The sequence below is a fragment of the Gadus chalcogrammus genome, chromosome 3 (assembly GCF_026213295.1).
Source record: "Gadus chalcogrammus isolate NIFS_2021 chromosome 3, NIFS_Gcha_1.0, whole genome shotgun sequence".
Classification (NCBI taxonomy): domain Eukaryota; kingdom Metazoa; phylum Chordata; class Actinopteri; order Gadiformes; family Gadidae; genus Gadus; species Gadus chalcogrammus.
Window position 1 is genome coordinate 20,624,566 of NC_079414.1, and position 18,278 is coordinate 20,642,843.

Genomic DNA, 18,278 nt, shown 5'->3' on the forward strand with positions numbered 1-18,278 from the left:
CTAAATCGGTGGGACCATGAAGCACGTAGACAGGTGTGCACTAGAAACCGCCTTAGACAAAGTTGTGTCCATGTTGAGGCCTACTTATTTACCGATGGCAAATCGATTTTTGGAGAAGGGATTTTGCCAAACCATTGATGCAACATGGCGCCTTGACGTTTTAGGTAGAATGGAACACTAGATTAATATTTCTAGTGGATGGAGGACTTCACCCGAAGGGTCGCCATGAAGTTACATATTCGGATTGGAGGGCACAGTAAGAACGTTATGATAGGGCCCACATCTCTTAACAGGCGTGCTGTTGCATTCCTGGATACAGATAGGCCTACATGTAACTTTCTTGAAAACAATACTTTATACCGGCAAAATCAAAATTCTGTAAATGTCTACTAGTTTTATAACATAAAAACAACGACACTCTTTTTTCCCTTCTTTATTAAATTCAAAATACAAATGTAACGTCACTTAGCAGACTCTTATTCAACGGGACTTAGAATAATCACATTTGTCACCCACATTGCGGTCTCGTTCAGCAAATGCACCAGTAAGAAAGAGTTGCAACAATATCACATATCAATATTTTAATGTTTGACACAAACATGTCAGGTGTTTTTTTTTTAAACAGAATTCCAATTCCACAAGCCATAAACAAAGACCTCCGACAGTGTCTCCAATATCCATCTCAAGATCTGAGGGAACTTACACTGTAGGCCTAGCAATGTTGTCCCTTACATCACTGTACAAGCCACCTGTAAATAAATACAATACCAACTAATAAAAAAACGATTACAACTAATTTACACAATAAAAAAAAACTGTTGGTGGTTGAATGTGTGTTTTGGGAAGTAAAGTAATGAAAGACAATAATTTGACATCATGAAAAATCGGAAGCTCCTAGTCCACCATCCACAGAACTAAGGCGTCCCCCAAGAGCTTTGCCGGGTGGAGCTCTTAGCCCACCATTCACAGCACTAAGGCATCCCCAAAGGGATTTGTGACCGATAGGCAGACCGCTTCAGAGGGTTGACATGACCTGGACTACAAAGAAGTCAAACTGCAGTATAGGCCTGAACAGCAAAACGCAAAACCCCAAATCGATGTTGGCCTCAGTAGTAAAATGATGGAAGACGCTAACTAACAGCAAAAATTCCAATCGATCTTAAATCGGCCCTATACAATTAAAAAATAGCCTATCCTTAGCATACCCAAGACAGCATTCTGTTATTGTCATTCAAACTTCAGTGGAACCAGAAAACACACATTGGTCATAAAACCTTTATAATAACGCTTAATACGCCTTTTAATTAATTTATACTTTGTAGCTTTATAATTAATATTTGCCTCTATCAAAGGCAAGATAGGTTATGTTGTTTTTTTGTGATGGTTAAAAAAAAAACAGACCATGAAATAGAATTGAAAAATGAAGTGTAACCCCAAGACTCACATGTAAAACACAGCATCATAAAAAAACAAAATCAATAAATAGGTACACAAAATGTCTAATGCCCCCCCCCCCCACCACCACCACCACCACCGCCACCAACCACACACACATCTTATGGTTCTCACTTTATTTCCACTCTTTGTGAGTAAAGGCCCGATTATGGTTCCACGTCAGTGCAACGCAATGACCACGCAGACGCTTCGTCGCAGTCGTGAACCTGTTTTGGTTCTGCGTTGGGTTTTAGTGAGGGGACCAATCACAGCCCTTGCTGCTGCGTCGCCTCGACGTAAGGTTGCAATTTTTATGAAGGTGCGTGTCTGGCCATGTGGTGGACGCAAGGAGGGTCCGCAAGGACCTAATGGATGTGTAAACTCCCATGCGTCGACGTGGAACCAGAATCAGCCCTTTAGTGCTCTCTTTAACCCCCCTGCCATCCTCGCTCTTTTTCTAAAACTCAGCAAACTCCTTGCCACATTTTTCGCTAAAAGACACACGGATCTCCTCCTCCTCATAGTCATCAAAGTTGCTCGTGTCCCCGGGTCCTTTGCACTTGGGTAGAAACGGCGCCTCTACCTGGGCACATTAAGAAACACAGCTAAAATAACACCAAAAAACACACGTACACAGACTATAGACACACACACACACACACACACACACACACACACACACACACACACACACACTCACACACACACACAAGCACAAACCTTCCTCTGGTAAACAGCGATCCAGTCGATGGTAGCAAACCATTTGTGGCCCTTGATGTCATTGACTCCATTCTTGAGGTTGCCATAGCGCTTTGTTAGGTCAACCTGGGCGGGCAGCAAAGTTCAAAGTTCACAGTCAACTTCATATGTGCAAGAGAAATAGAAATTGCGTCTGTCTGACCCACGATGCAATAAGTACAAAAGGATCCATTAGGTCAAATGAAATAAAATAAAGTAATATTGATAATAAATAAATTCTAAACAGAGGTGCATTTTACTTTTACATTGAAAGATGTAAAGTAAAAAAAATAGTGTTTGTCTGTTGAACCTGAAGCAGATTCCTCAGGAGGTCCTTCAGGTCAGAGCTGAAGTGAGAGGGGAAGCGAACCTAGGGGAGAACAGAGAGGGGCTGGTCAAGGCAAGACGAGACGTAAGGGATTTCATTTCAAGTCGGAAAATGAACGCGTGGTTCGACACTTGGAGCACTTGTGCGCAACTTAAACTCCAAGTGTATCGTGTCATGAAAGGCGTTGTCATCATAAGCTAAAAATTGTCTTTACATCCCGACTAAAATCAACAAATAAAAAAACTCTGAAAAAAAAGCTAATAGTTACTTTTAGGGGAGTTGCTTTGGAGGGAGACCTGAAGAGGGGGGGGGGGGGAGGGTATTGGATACTCTCAAAATAAAGTTTAACCCATTAGCTTTAAGGAAAGGTAATCTATTTTAGGGAAGCTGTTTTTGATTTACCAAATGCTTCCTGTAATAGGGAGTTTCATCATGTAACTACTAAGGAGTAGTTTGTCCAAACAATGCCCGTGTGGCAAACTGTGTTAAACCACCACCTGGACCCTATTTACTGATTCATTTGGGTTTGAGGGACTAATGAGGACAACAGATGCTTCACGTTGTCTGCATTAGTCCCTAAGACCCAGAGTAAACGAAAATATGTCCTCCTTAACTTTACATGTGGACATTCTTTTCAGTTATTACTGATTGGCAGGATGGACAAAGTTAACAGATTATACAAATGCTTAAAATCATCCAAATGATAAAATGACACGTTGAGAATGTGTGCAAGGTGCTCACCTTGCCTGAGACTATCTTTTCATAGATCTGTATGGGCTGGTCAGCAAAGAAAGGAGGGTAACCTGCGCCCATCTCATAGATGAGCACACCCAGTGCCCACCAGTCGACTGCCTTATTATAACCCTGAGAGAGAGAGAGAGACAGAGAGAGAGAGAGAGAGAGAGAGAGAGAGAGAGAGAGAGAGAGAGAGAGAGAGAGAGAGAGAGAGAGAGAGAGAGAGAGAGAGAGAGAGAGAGAGAGAGAGAGAGAGAGAGAGAGAGAGAGAGAGAGAGAGAGACAGAGACAGAGACAGAGACAGAGACAGAGAGAGAGAGAGAGAGGGAGAGGGAGAGGGAGAGAGAGAGAGAGAGACAGAGACAGAGAGAGAGAGACAGAGACAGAGACAGAGACAGAGACAGAGAGAGAGAGAGAGAGAGAGAGGAAAGATACCTAGAAAGGTTACAATCTACTACTGTATTGTACTCTGCTGTTACCAGGTAGTAGTCTGTAAAAAATAAAATGGGTTGATAGCATAGATTCAACAATAAAAGGAACCATAGCTCAATTTGGATTATTCAGCTTTCTCAAATAATGTGTGTTACTTACTATTATCCAAAAATAAAATGTGCAAATACCATGTAAATCAATAATTTAATTGTCCCATTTCACCTTGCTGAGGATGATTTCTGGGGCCAGGTATTCTGGAGTGCCACAGAGTGTCCATGTGCGACCCTTAACACGCTTTGCGAAGCCAAAATCGGTCACCTAAGTCAGGATAAAAGCACAGACAGACAAAAAAAAACATACAATCCACTGTTTGCCACTGGAGGTCAGAAGAGATTTCTACACCGTCTAAGGTTTAAAGTGTATCGCATACATACATCCAATATATCTGACTAAATTACTTTACCGTAATTGACCAAGAGGAATTGATCGAGAATTTCGCCGTTTGTTTTGGTTTATTCCCACACTGTAAGACTTTGATGTACATTTACAGCGAGGGTTAGGGTTAGGTTTAGGGTTGTTAGTTTTCTTTTAGGGTTATTAGTAATTAGCTTTTGAAACTATTCAACTTTTAAAATATCGTGGGGAACGTGGGTGTGGACGCCGGTTCAGAGTGCCGCAAAGTATCCTGGGAGGGTTCGGACTGTTAATAGTCTGACCTTCTAGCGTCTTCCTCGGTCCTGAGGTAGTGACATTTGGTGGGGGGGCAGTAATTTGTGTACTGTGGTGGTTGAATTGGGGGAAGTTGCCACCGAGGTAGTTAGGGTAGCGGGATAAACCCTGTGCTGGCGGTGTGTTCTGGGTGTTGAAATAAAAGGCAGCTCTCGTAGTCGAGCGGCGTCAGTGGTGCGAGAGTGCAAAACGACTCATCGATTGGAAGTTTGATTGTTTTATATCGCACGTTTGTGACTGGGGACCCCCTTTTATATGGCTAGAGGCTAGTGATTGCTGCATATCCGTTGTACTCCCGGTAGCTACATGCTAACGTGCTTGAAAACTATATTTTTAACGTCACTCTATCTACACAAGCAAATTTGTCACATGAAAGCTAAGACTACAAGGAGTCCAATGGTACAGGCCTTATCATTTTGCTGGCAGTAGATTACTGTAATACTACAGCGGCATGCTGCATGTTTAGATTACAGCAAGCTAGCTGTATTCATATGATACAGCAATACTAAATACCTTACTGGCAAAACTGTGGCCAGTATTTTACTGCAATTTTATGGTGAAAAGTTTTACAGTGCACATGCATGCACTACTTTGAGATTTATTCACAGACCACCATGATTGTTTACGTCAACTACTTCCTTAGAAAAATGGGTATTCAAATACATTGGTGAGTAAACCAACATGGGAAATGGGCCGTTTGTTGAAGATTTCTCACCTGTATGTATCCCTGTTGGTCTATGAGCAGGTTCTCAGGTTTGAGGTCTCTGTAGATCAGGTCCAAAGCATGTAGGTACTCAAAGGTCAGAACTATCTGTGATGCGTAGAAACGAGCATGAGGCTCACTGCACACGACAAGACACACACACACGCACACGCACACGCACACACACACACACACACACACACACACACACACACACACACACACAGATTTTTCAAAAAGGGAAAAGGAATTTGAAAGAGTGATTGGTGACATGTGGAAGTAAACAAATACCATCGGGGTAGGATCCATAAAATCAAAACAAATTCAGTTGTGACCACATACTAACCTAAATCTGCCAATTTTCCGTAAATGGGAGAACATCTCACCCCCGGGTACATATTCCATTACCATGTAGAGGTAAGTATTGTCCTGGCGAAACAAGAGGACTTGTGAGTGACATGCACAAGCAAACATATAATGCATGCACACTCTGAAGACACCATGCAAGGGGCATCATCAAGTTGCAATTTGTTTCATCAGATCAGGTTGAAAGTATATTTTAAAATGACAAAAAGGGGAAGTCCAGATATATCTACTGCCAATTAACATTGTCCGATATCAGCAAAAATGTGTGGGTATTGGTTCGACTCTTTGAAAATAATAATCCAATGAAACTAAATGGCTAAAGAAACACCTTAAACCCTCCTTTAGAAATATATTTAAACGGATACGCAGAGAAATCTGTAAATTAATGTTTGGAGGGGAAATTTCACTGGGTTAGCATTTGCTTTCAATTAGCTGTGTCACAGCAGCCTAGCTCCTGTTAATGTGTGCGGAATACCCTTTCCAAAGATTTCCAATGTGTTTCAAATAGAAGCTTTTGCAAAACCCGTGCCTGTAACTGCACAACAAGATTGTAGTTTGTATACAAACACAGAATATCCGGCAGTATTTTCAGGACTATTATTATTATTAGACAACCTGGGATGTGGGGCCGACATGTAACCATCCACTTATTTACCAAGCCAGAATGTTATCAAAAAATAATATAATAATTATATTAAATTACAGCACCCAAAATGGTGCCCAATTATTGGTGTGTTTGTAGATAAACTACTATAATTTTGTGTTGTTATTGGCACAAGTTTTGAATAATATAATATTAATTTTATAATACAAGTGTATTCCCCTCACATGAACGGAGCTATGCTACTGTTACTCTGCAAGTCAATGGAAGCAGCTAACGGAGAGCAAATGCTAACCTCACCTTCTGGACACATAATGAGGAAAAATAATCTGAACCTGGGTAAAACAGGCAGACACTAATTTACCAATTTCTCTGAGTATCCCTTCAACCTTTAGAGGGAATCATCTAATGCAAAGAAATTCTACAAGTGGGGATCTGGCTCTGGCTCTCCTTTAACGTGTAACCTCAATTCGCCAAAAACTTAAAAGCATCATTATAAACGCCATTTAGAGTTAACGTTTGAAATGGGCATATAAACCAAAAGGATATTCATTAGTCTGTACCTTAAATGAGTATTCCAGTTCAACCAGAAAAGGAAATTTGACAGCCTGTAGAATCCTCTTCTCATTTAAAGTATGTTCTATTTGCTTTAGTTTCACAACCTGCAAGGCAAGAAGAGAGTATAAACAGAACGTTTCTTAGTTAGCCATCAACTTTTCCTTCAAACTGGGATACAACATACCTTTTCGTCACCAATTGGAGAAGATTACAGAGTACATTACATGACCAGTGGCAATGGGAGACCTTCTTGTACGTTGTTAATTATTAGCAATGGGTAGCCTATTATATACATAAGAGTAAACAATCGTGCATGGATATCCCATTGAGAGCTATTGATGTAGTCAGGTAACCAAGCCATGTTCAAATTATTAGCCATGTTCAAATTATCCCCGATTGGAATATGTTTTGTGGTTGCAATTGCATTTCACTGACTGAAAGATTTACTGTGCTAGTTTGATAGGATGACTTGGTTGATCACCAAGACAGGATCTGAAACAAACATTGCGATAGTGATACATCATTTTGATTCATTAAATTTAAGACTGAGGAGGAATACCGATAAAGAAATCCTAAGGTCTTTAGAACCCATAAGTGTAGGGTTAGGGTTAGGGTGTGTGTGTGTGTGTGTGTGTGTGTGTGTGTGTGTGTGTGTGTGTGTGTGTGTGTGTGTGTGTGTGTGTGTGTGTGTGTGTGTGTGTGTGTGTGTGTGTGTGTGTGTGTGTGTGTGTGTGTGTGTGGCATGGCATGGCATACACAACACTGACCTTCTGCTTGCTGAGGATCTTCATTGCATAATGCTGCTCTGTCTCTTTGTGTTTCACCAACATAACGCGACCGAAAGAGCCCGTGCCCAGAGTTTTCAACCTCTCAAAATGTTCCAGGCAGGCTGTATTCTGAACACAATGAAATTAAGAGAAGTTAACACAGACAAACAAATGGACAAAATGCAATATTAGAAGACATGTATTATAACAGTTACTCTGATTAGGGTCTAAGCCCCCCTTCACCACGAACACACACATCTTCACTATGTAAAGTGCTTTGGGTACCTTGAAAAGGGCTATATAAATGCAATTAATTAAGTTCAGTAAACATATTTTGAATTGTGTTTTACACAGCTGATTACACAACTAATTGACATTTATCTAAGCATTCTGGGGTCTTTATTACACCTTCAACCAGAATGTATTAATTGGATTGACATAGGAGTTGTGACACCCTGAAAGCTTAATGAATATGTATTTCTTGCAATCATTTTGACGTGCCCCGAGAGGTGGGGGAATCAAGTCTCATGACTTTCATCTCTAGTAAGACTCAAGTTGCAAATTGTAGGACTTGCTTGACTGACATTGATAAGAGACTCGATCTGGCCTTGACCTGGTAATCATGACTTCAGATGTGACTTAAACTTGAGATATATGACTCAAGAGGACTTTTTTATTAAATATTAGCATTTTTAGATATGGACATATTTCTTATTACCATGAGTTGGTGATTAATTAGTCTTTTAGACAGAGCTTAGAACAGCTCTGCCTACTGCCCATCACCATTCATCGAACATCGAATGGAAGATGTTCAGACAGTCTATGTGCCATCAGTTTATGGATTTTTAGTAGCCTGACATCGCCAGACTAATTTGCAAATGAGTATAATATATGCCCGCAGATTGAGCTCACATATCGATCTGGTTCTGAGGCTAGATTTCTAGTGCAATGAGCGCAAACCTGGCAACCTACTAGGACTCCGGCCGACTAGCAGAGGCATCTGCTGATGCTTGCTTGACCTGAGCAATGACGACTTGGCATGCTTGACTTATTGCAGGGACCTTACTTGACTTGCTTGATTCTCACCACTGTAACTTGGGACTTGCTTAAGACTCAAGAGTGAGGACTTGAGACCAGGATTTTGACTTGCGCATGTGTGACTAACTCCCAATGCTGCATACGCCAATATAGCTGGACGCCATCTTGTTTTTAAGACTCGATAGGTAGATTGACAAAATCAGTCAGCAACACGCAACCTTGACGGGTCGACGGGTGATCTACTGATGGTATTGTGTGTATAAAATGTCCTTTTTAATAAATAATCTGTACACTTACAAAGTTATCAATGCCTCGTTTTATGTTAAGACCCTTATTATACTACCAAAGAAGTGTCGGGCTACCTTTTAAGTGGTTTAAAATAGCGATTTAGTTTTTAACATAACAAATGCCGCCATCGTTCCAAGTTTAAAGCGTTTTGGTAGAATCGGCTAAAAACAGCCAATTTAAGAATAAGTCTATACGCGCTTTTTTGCTCCCAAACGAACATTCCAACTCGTTATTATATTAAACATATCCCAGATCCATTTTACACAGGATTTATCCTTTAACTTTGACCACACAATGGGACAGGAGAGGTCATTCCTCCCAAAAAAAACAAAATATAGAAATATAATACAGTCACCGTCCAAAAAGGGGGAAATGCTCTACAAGTATTAATTTAAGACAATATCACCCACCCCTAAATTGTCGGGTCAAATGGTGTATATTTCTAATTCGAACCTGAGGATCATCATTTGTTTTTTCCTAATTTTCCTAGTGTCTATGTGTCCCACTAGGTCTACTTCAATGGCAGTAGCTAAATTATAACAAGTTAAACGCGACAGGGTTGCTTTAGACCTTGCTGGAGCCTGAACTGAAGCCTGAAACATACTTAATTGAAATGCTGCTGTACACCATGCGTCTCTACGCCATGAGTCTCTGCATGTTGGGTGCTTGTTTTAGGACTTTGGTTTTGTGATTCAGAGTGTAGTCTACCAAAGGTCCCTAATTCCATGACATCTAGTGATGGTTTTTTTGCACAGATGAACACATATACACGTGAACCTCTAAACTTAGTGAATCATAAATTAACTGGAAAACAAAAGGAAAGACATCGCTGTTTGTCCATTGCCCCAATTGTATGAGCCAGAGACATATAATCTCTACACAGAGGTATATTTTGGACATTAATGACACAACTTTCACAACCAGAAGAACTCTAAAGAAATATATTTCACACTGACCTGTTGAGGGTTTTCCCATTTCGTCATAAAATCCTCTTTGGCTTGTGCAAGGAACTCTTTGACTGTAAAAACACAGGCATATTCATTACATACCGGAATACAAGTGGGATTTGTGTTTGAAAACATAAGTACAGGAAATACAGAGGCAAGGAGGGTGGCGTAAATAAAATGAGCCAATTAAATTAAGCATTGTCTCCTTTATCAATCCAAATGAGTTAGGAATGAGAAATAGGGAGAAATGGGGCACAAGCAAGCAGGACAAGAATCTTAGTTTAAAGTCAGCCTATATCCATAACGGCACCTTCATGTATGTATCTCTTGCAACATTTTAGTATGTGTTACCCATTTCCAGGGAAAAGGAGACTTTGTGAAATCGTCATTGTCATTCATTTTCAAAATTCTAATCCATCCCCTCCCCTGATCTTTGTGTGCAAATTCAATGGGCTCAATACTCAAATTTGATAAATAAATGTAAATAACAGGACCAAACTTTAAATAAAAGGACCAAAAGTCAGTGGGCGAGTTTGTGCGTGTTCTTGGGATTTATGCATATAAGTGAGCATGAGGGGCCTTCTTCCAAATCACCCTGTCCCGGCATATGTAGTCTATCTGACGCATCCTTGTAGGAATACAGTTTAATAAAACAAAGAAATTATCAACTAACATCAATTAACAAACATACATATCCTACATTTCGAGCGACCAACTAAGTGAAGCTCAGCAGAATAACAGCTCTACAACTGTAACATAACAAGGGCCTTTACCTTGTAAAATAAAATGTAATCAAACAACTACTAGGAATATCACAAAAACAAGAAGGTATTTTGAAGCTGTCAAACTTAACAGTTCTTACAGAGGTATTTCTTGAAAAGTTAAGAAAATATAGTATGCCATTGAACATTTTACGACCGGCTGGAAGACAACATTTTCTTTGTGCAAATAAGTCTGACTTGGACACACACGTGATTCCCTTTCGGAAAGTGAAGCCATTAATCGGTCTTGTAGGCCTACACATGTTCTTTCAAACTGTAGGCCTAGCTGTTATGGATGGGTACCGTAATGGGAAAGCCAACAGTGCCCATTAGAAACTGCTATTTCCAATGGGCGCTGGTTTATTCTGTCCGTGATTGAAAACCTTTACACAAACCTAAATGTAGAGACAAGACAATGGCACTCACTGAAGACGACGAAATAATAAGTAGGCCTAACATATTGTAAAACATGCATGGGCCTATATTAAATGCAGCGAGTTGTATAATACCCACCGCTTTCCATTTCGTTGCCTTTCCTGATCGTGGGCGCGTTGCCCATGACTTAACTGGCTGCCTCCACCCTGAGCGCCTATGGAACCGAACCAGGCTCCACGAGATCTTCAGATGGAGAGTATCCTTGAACGCCTGGCGTTATCGTTCCTCTCTCTATATTTATCGGCTGGTGTTCCAACCCCAGGCTTGAATAGGCTTTGCTTGGCGCGTTGACTCACAATGAAAATGGAGAATGATCCGACATCGCCATCATAACGTTCCTGGGTCTTTTGCACGAAGGGCTGACTGGTCCTGCAGGCCGTCCTTGTGGCGTTCGGTCTCACGTCGGTCCAGTTTTCCTCTCTCCTGCTCTGCTATCGCTGGTGCCGTGGTGGACCCCCGGCTCCCCAACAACGACAACGTTCCCAATGTTGAGATGGGCCCTCTTCATTCCCAACCTCAACTACAAAGTGAAATTTCAGCGGGTCGAGCGGATACAATTCGTTAAATCAAAATGCCATTAATCTCCACGATGAGGGGGAAAACGACGGACCTCCTGTGAACGTGCCGCCAATTCGTTTGCATCTGGAATTATTGACGAAGAGAATAATAGCATGTCGCCTTGGTGATTCCTCTTAAGATCTTTTTAGTGTGTAGCGAAAAAACGCCAGGAATTGAGGCTATTTTACTCCAGACAACATACGCACCCACTCCCCCCCTCCATTTGTTCGGCGTGAGTGAAGGAATATTGCTGGATATGAGAATCGCTATTGGCTGTCAGCCGTTGAAAGACGTTACCTCGATTACTCCCACATTTCGTGACTGACACAAGCTATGGAGGGTGACGTCAAACAGTTATTTTTAGGAGTCTTGGTCAGAATGAATGCACCCTGTCGCGTTATTATAAGAATATCAATAGAGCTGAACGCGGTGAGACACACAAAGTATGCATGTGTGGGAGAGTGAGTGGACAAATTGTCAGAATAACACGCTAAGAGACTGTTTTATTCTGCCTTGATTTAGGCCATACGTCCCTGGAATACAGCAATACATTGCATGTGTGGAACACCCTCATCTCTGCTGCAGGGGAGGCGTGTCTGCGATGTTGAGGATGTAGGGCTGGACACAAAACGTGTGTCACTGTATAGAGCGACTTTTCTTGCGTTCTTTCAGGTTTGGTTGCACCATAGCAGGTTAGTCTAAAATGTGGAAATGGTATGCCGGGAAAACTGGCAATATAAACGAATAAATACGGGTTGAATAGGAGGAATGATTGAACTCCCCTTTAATAAACAAATAAATAAATAAAAAGCAGACATTCAGCCTCTTCCTCTAGCTGGCAGTAGTTGCCTAGCAACTTGAGGCTTGAGTGAATGTAGTGGAGTGATGTGATGCATCACTGCTGCATTTTATGAATGAAATTCGGGGCAAAGAAAGGGGGAGCAGAAGAGTGGGCGGTAAATGCTCATGCAGCTTTGTTTTTTCTCTCGTGACGATAACGAAAACGCAACAGCAATAGGTATTTTTTAGGTATTTAGGTATAGGTATTCTTGTATTTACCATGGCTTATGCAACATTTTTTAAATACATTCTCATGAGGTTCTACCACCGTGTGTCGACATCAAAGGCAATATACATGATCCTAGAATATAATGCCCATATTGCCTTTTCACTGCACTGCACTACCAAGATTCTATCATCCATATTTTTATGACGAGGACATTGTCCACTTCGCGGGTGAATACAACTGCGCCTACAAATTCAGAACATCGACAAGTATTGTGCAAAATGTGCTGCACCGATTATCGCACTGTGCACAATCCTGCGTAGGCTATGTTTATGTTTCGGCTTATGCAGATATAGGCTAAGTGATATTATATTGGTCCCTTAATTATCCCCCATGTCTCCTGCCCCCCTTTAGTGTGCAGCAGAAATGTGCCTCACCTGTGTTAATTTTTTTTTTTTTCTGCATAACTCTACCTTGTGTAGCCTAAACGTCATTGCAATGAAGACTGCTTTTCGGTTTGTCATCTGCCATTCTTGCCCTAGATGGACTAGTCCGAAAGTTGATAGGCTATGCCAACCTCTTGCCTCTGCTTTATTATGGGGAAGTTGTGTAACAGTCTGCCCAATTTGCAGGACACCGCGTATACCATCATTTTGAGGTTTAACGCAAACCCCCAAAACCCGAATGCAATAACGCTGTAGCCTACTCTCAAGGCGTGAGTGTGTTGGCCATCGTTAGGATTTAATGGGTCAGCTAATGGTAGGTGCCAGTAGACCAGCTAAAAGGGGTTTCATTTGAAAATTTGATTGCTAGAAAAGAAATAAATAGATTGAAAACAAATGTATATACATTTTCCCAAGTAGCCCAATCTATTCATCAATTGTTCATGTCCGCCAGGTGCACTAGGTTCATCAATCGCAGGTTTTTATCTTTAAAGCTAAAAAATAAAATCAATTTGATTTACATTTGAATTGAGTATTGTTTTATTCTGTCCATTGAGCTGTGTTTAAAAAATGTAAAATTCTACCACCAGAGGGTCCTCTATCCTAGCCTCGAAGGCAGTGAGTGTGCTTAAAAAAACCTTCAAATATATGTAAATAGTGTATATGAGTGGTGGGCGGGGCAGTTTTTCGATCCCAATCCGACCCTGTTACTATAATACATTGTGAAGGAAGGATGGGTCAATTTACAAGTTCAACTATTGATAGGTTACCCTGCAATTCAATACACTAAAATGCTAATTGTTTCTATAATGTAAGCTATAAAGCAGCCTAAAAAAAAAGGTTTATAAAAGTCGATGACGGTTTTGGAAAACTGATGTGAAGTGCAGTGTGAATAATATTGTATAGGCCTATAATGCAATAAATAACTTAATGTTCTTTGATGGCACGCTTTACTCCTTTACGCCGTGAAAACTATCACAAATAAACATAACAAAACGGCACATCAGCAAATGATACAGTATTAACATATGGACGAAATAAAACAGAAATATGACACTAATTAGCACGTGAAAATGTGCTCCTGAATGGGAGTGTTCTAAGTCAATTAACGTGCTCCACAAAACGCATGGGAAATCGGCGAATCAGACCCATGAACCTATAAAGTCATTCTTATTGATTTATGAAGGAAAATGTAGATGATAAAGATGAAACTATTTCATCCTATCCAGGGTACTTTAAGATTGTATTGCTACACAGAACGAAATGTAAACCAATGCATTCTGAATGGGAGAGTTCTAAGACAATTAACGTGCTCCACAAAACGGTACGAGAGAGAGAGAAAGAGAGAGAGGGAGGGACAGAGAGAGAGAGAGAGAGAGAGAGAGAGAGAGAGAGAGAGAGAGAGAGAGAGAGAGAGAGAGAGAGAGAGAGAGCGAGAGAGAGGCTTCAGAAAGGGTGTGCGCAGATAGTACAGTGCACCCTAGTTATGTTTATGCCAAAACCACAAATGCTATATGTATATATATATGTATATATTGCCTAATTATATATATTGCCAGAGCCGGACAGTAACGGAGTACTTGAGTACAGTACAAGTACAATTTTGAGGGATCTGTACTTTACTCGAGTATCATTTTTTGGGAGTACTCATGACTTTACTCAAGTACATTTGAGAGGCAAATATTGTACTCTTTACTCCGTTACATTTCTATCCATAACCGTGAGTACCCGTTACTCCTTCTGAAAAATAAAAAATAAAAGGAGAAAAGAAAAATCACGGAAACCCTCAATTTGTTGTTTCCCTCTCAAACGTGATTCCCTCTCAAACTGATTAGGACAGCCTTCAGCCTATCAGCAATCACCTTTGCTTTCCGCCAAAGCCAACTCCATGGTCAGAATTAGATGAGACGATTGTTGATTTGATTGATAAAAAAACGGAGAAACTCACACATACATTGAATTGTTAGCTGAATTTTCTTTTCTGATTTTGCATATTTATGTAAGCTGAGCAATTGTTTTTATGTTCTTGAGTATACTGTTATACTGTATACTATTGTGCTATTGCCATGGTAAAAAGATGAAAATTACTTGATTTTACTTTCAATTCCTTTTACATTCTCCAAGGTGTTAACATTTTTCATAACTCCATGTAGGACGTTTCTATACATAAATGTAAGCACTGTGGCAGTAGTAATGCAATATTTAGAAAACATACTCTTGTACTCTTGATACTCAAGTACTTTTAAAAACAAGTACTTCAGTACTTTTACTTAAGTAGACATCTGACTGTAGTACTTTTACTTGTACTTGAGTAAAATTTAGCAAGGGTGTACTTTTACTCAAGTAAGGAAGCTGTGTACTCTGTCCGCCTCTGTATATTGCCTATATATATGTATAGGCTTTATATAATTAGGCTATAATTATATTATTTAGCGTGTAATGAGACAATCTATAGCCAAATTGTCGAAGATGCCCGAGAATCTTCGGGGATATCAGCATGGGAAATCGGCGAATCAGACCCATGAACCTATAAAGAAAGACGTCATCTCAAGCGGGAGAGAACGTTTGCGGTGCTGGTTTGTGTCACGTAAGTACAGGGCTCTCATGTCTCATGCATTCGGAGTGAGACACACGCAATTCAACCCATGCACACGCTCGAACCTGTGCCGTGTTCCAATACCCGTACTGTCCGTACTTACTAGCCAAAATTTGAGTAAGATCCGGCGAAAAGAAGTATACTTCAAGGACCCGGATGCCGTACTCAAAACGGGCTAATCCTGAAGTGTGGATCGAAGGACACTCCCCATACTCAACGGCAGCCATCTTAGCTACGTAGCGGAAGAGGCGGAGCCAGGCTGAGCCAAAGACGGCGCATTTTCCACATAGCCTGCATAAATAGTAATTTTGTAGTTTTTATAGTTTTTATAGCTGCTAGGCGTAAAGAGTTCACCGTTCAAAGCGGGATGTTTATTGCGGGGGAGTAGCCACGGCGGCAGTCGTGATCGTAATTTCCGGTTAGTGCACCACGGAGTACTCGATTTGGAACAGCACTCACATCTGAAAAAATAACGTAGTAGATAGTGCGGATAGTATACTTCCTTTAAGTATATTAATGGAAGTACGGGTATGGTCTCACGAAAATACGTGACACTGTCATGTTATTTAATCTATTGAAACGTGATCAGGGACACGTAGGCCTATTTTCTAAATTTTGTATTTCAATTGGAAGTAGGCTATTTGTCGTGTCACTAAGCATGACTTCGAAACTAAAGGCGGCTGCATGCTTCAGCGTTGGTGTTACGTTGTTGCGCAAAATTTACTCAAAGCAATTCATGCTCCCTTTTAGGTTGCGCGTGTTGCCAAGCAATTTACCGCCAGAACAGTAGGTGGAGTAATATGTGGAGGAAAGTTTTTCGTTGAAGACGACCTCGAGAATGACGTCTTTGTCTGTGGGAGTCGTTGGTTTGTTTATGTGCCAGATCGTGTTCTCCCCATACACAGTGAATAATGGCAACAGACAGAGGAACAGGGGTGATGAAGTTGTTGATCATTGGGGTTGTATAAATGTGCATATCTCTCTACATTTTAAAACGACATAATGTGTTGGCAGCAAAGTTAACTTCACTTCAGGTTAATGCTTTTGTATATGAGCCTGCCGGGTGATACTCCAGACAGGAAGTAGTAACCAGACCAGCAAACCAATCACAGCCTTGCAGGCTGGGCGGCTCGCGTAGAAGCTTACGTAAAAAATGACGCAAGTCTAGAAAAATCACCCGACGCACGCAAGACGTGAGAAGTCGCGCAAGGGGGGCGCAAGGGCGCGCAAGGGCCTCTTGCGCTTGCGCTTACGCTTACGTAACCGAGCATAAACCAGCCTTTAAGGTTCTGTCCGGGAGCGTTCTCCCTAATGTCCCTTATGGAGCTCCGTACAGATCATTCATTGTTGAAAATTGTCTGTGATACTGATAACTAACAAATGACAGCTTTTGGCCACCCGTTTCTACTTAAAATTGTCTGTGATAACTAACAATATGACAGCTTTTGGACACCCGTTTCTACTTTCACCTTTGATACTGAGAAATTGTGACAATACACGGATAGGCCTATATTAAATGCAGGTGCGCTGCTCTGTAGGCAAACCGCAAAGGAAAAAAGGGTAGCTGCTTCATCTGTTCTTTTTAGAATTGTATGTCTTGATGTTTATTTTATCTAGCCATCTATTCTCTTGTTTTTGGCTATGTGAATGAACGTCCGCGTCGATGCCTCGATCGCAAGTCCAGTGTCGCGAGCGGACGTTGCCATGACATCTAGAAATCATACTGTATTTAATGGGTTGTAGTGAGTGTAACATAATTCACCTACAGTATTTTGTTATGTGTTGTTCTTTCAATTGTGTTACGCATGTCGTTTACTGTCTTGGTGGTTCAGGGATCGATGTCCCTTTTAAGGATTACGAGCGTCTCATGACGTCAGAGCCCATGCGGGATTTGTTTAACTTCAGCACGTTTTGATTTCCTGTTTCTCTCTTACTAAATAACCGAGTCACACAACTGTGTGCTCAACGTGCAAAATTGTGTTATGGCAATTTCCACAGGGTTATCATTAATATTGATGTGTCGGGGTTGTTTATAACTCGTGAATAATATTGTTTAGACCACGGTCTGGGGGAATACTCTGACACCTGCTAAGTAGTTCCATTCAGTGTTTAGATTCTCTGCCCGAGCCCGAGCCCGACGCGGGCCGGGTCGGGCCGATATTTCCCACCACTATACTTGGGCCGGGCCTTTGATCGAGCGTTTTTATTTGTATTTTACCATTGGTTTATTGGCCTAATCTGAGGAGAAATCTATGCCATAAACAGAAATATTATAGGCCTTTATTACACGGGTCTTCTCAATGCCGTGGAACGCTCCGTTCACTTGCATGGGTAGTAGTCCGGTGACTTGTCTACCCCAGCGTCTACCGTTGCTAAGCGACGTCACCGTCTTAGTGGACAAATTATTTCTCTGCTGATCAACACTACAAATGGCCAAAAGACTTGCATCCCCCCCCCCCCCCCTTAAATAAATACTATGGCAGAATTATTATTATTATTATTCTCATTCAACTTGAACATGTGTTTTTACAGTAGAGTGGTGGAGGGATGACGTATGTCGGCCAACCCGGGAGTGAGCGTCGCCCTGGATTCCCTCGGCAAAAAGCCAACGGGCTTTTCCATTGGATTTTGGATTATTATAAATTGAAACAATTTATTAAATAAATATTTGTGAGATGTCATTACTCATTTGTGAGATGAGTTTGCTTCCTATTTATGTCGAGTATGCACCCCTACTGTCCACAAGCATCCCCCCCATATGGATTTGGAGAATTGTTGCCACGTCCCAGTGGTGGAGGTATCATATATATGAAAG

General features: G+C 41.1%; 1 protein-coding gene across 1 annotated transcript; it reads right to left on the reverse strand.

The window, feature by feature from the left end:
• Window positions 1-553: 553 nt before the first annotated feature.
• prkacab (protein kinase, cAMP-dependent, catalytic, alpha, genome duplicate b) lies at window positions 554-11,662 on the reverse strand. The gene is made up of 11 exons (XM_056585108.1): window positions 10,939-11,662; window positions 9,674-9,735; window positions 7,392-7,520; window positions 6,630-6,728; window positions 5,446-5,528; window positions 5,112-5,238; window positions 3,890-3,985; window positions 3,242-3,364; window positions 2,483-2,542; window positions 2,155-2,259; window positions 554-2,017 (listed from the first exon to the last, which is right to left on the reverse strand). The coding sequence occupies exons 1-11, from the start codon at window positions 10,982-10,984 to the stop codon at window positions 1,892-1,894; spliced, it is 1,056 nt and encodes a 351-aa protein (XP_056441083.1). The 5' UTR covers window positions 10,985-11,662; the 3' UTR covers window positions 554-1,891.
• Window positions 11,663-18,278: the final 6,616 nt, after the last annotated feature.

What these genes read in the sequence shown, in the direction of transcription:
- prkacab (XM_056585108.1), bottom strand. Translation starts at nt 10,984, where the DNA reads ATGGGCAACGCGCCCACGATCAGGAAAGGCAACGAAATGGAAAGCG. An exon ending in CAGAAATCATCCTCAGCAAG is followed by an intron (nt 3,365 to 3,889) that starts GTGAAATGGGAC and finishes TCTCTCTCTCAG; the next exon opens with GGTTATAATAAGGCAGTCGA. An exon ending in AAAAGATAGTCTCAGGCAAG is followed by an intron (nt 2,543 to 3,241) that starts GTGAGCACCTTG and finishes GTTCTCCCCTAG; the next exon opens with GTTCGCTTCCCCTCTCACTT.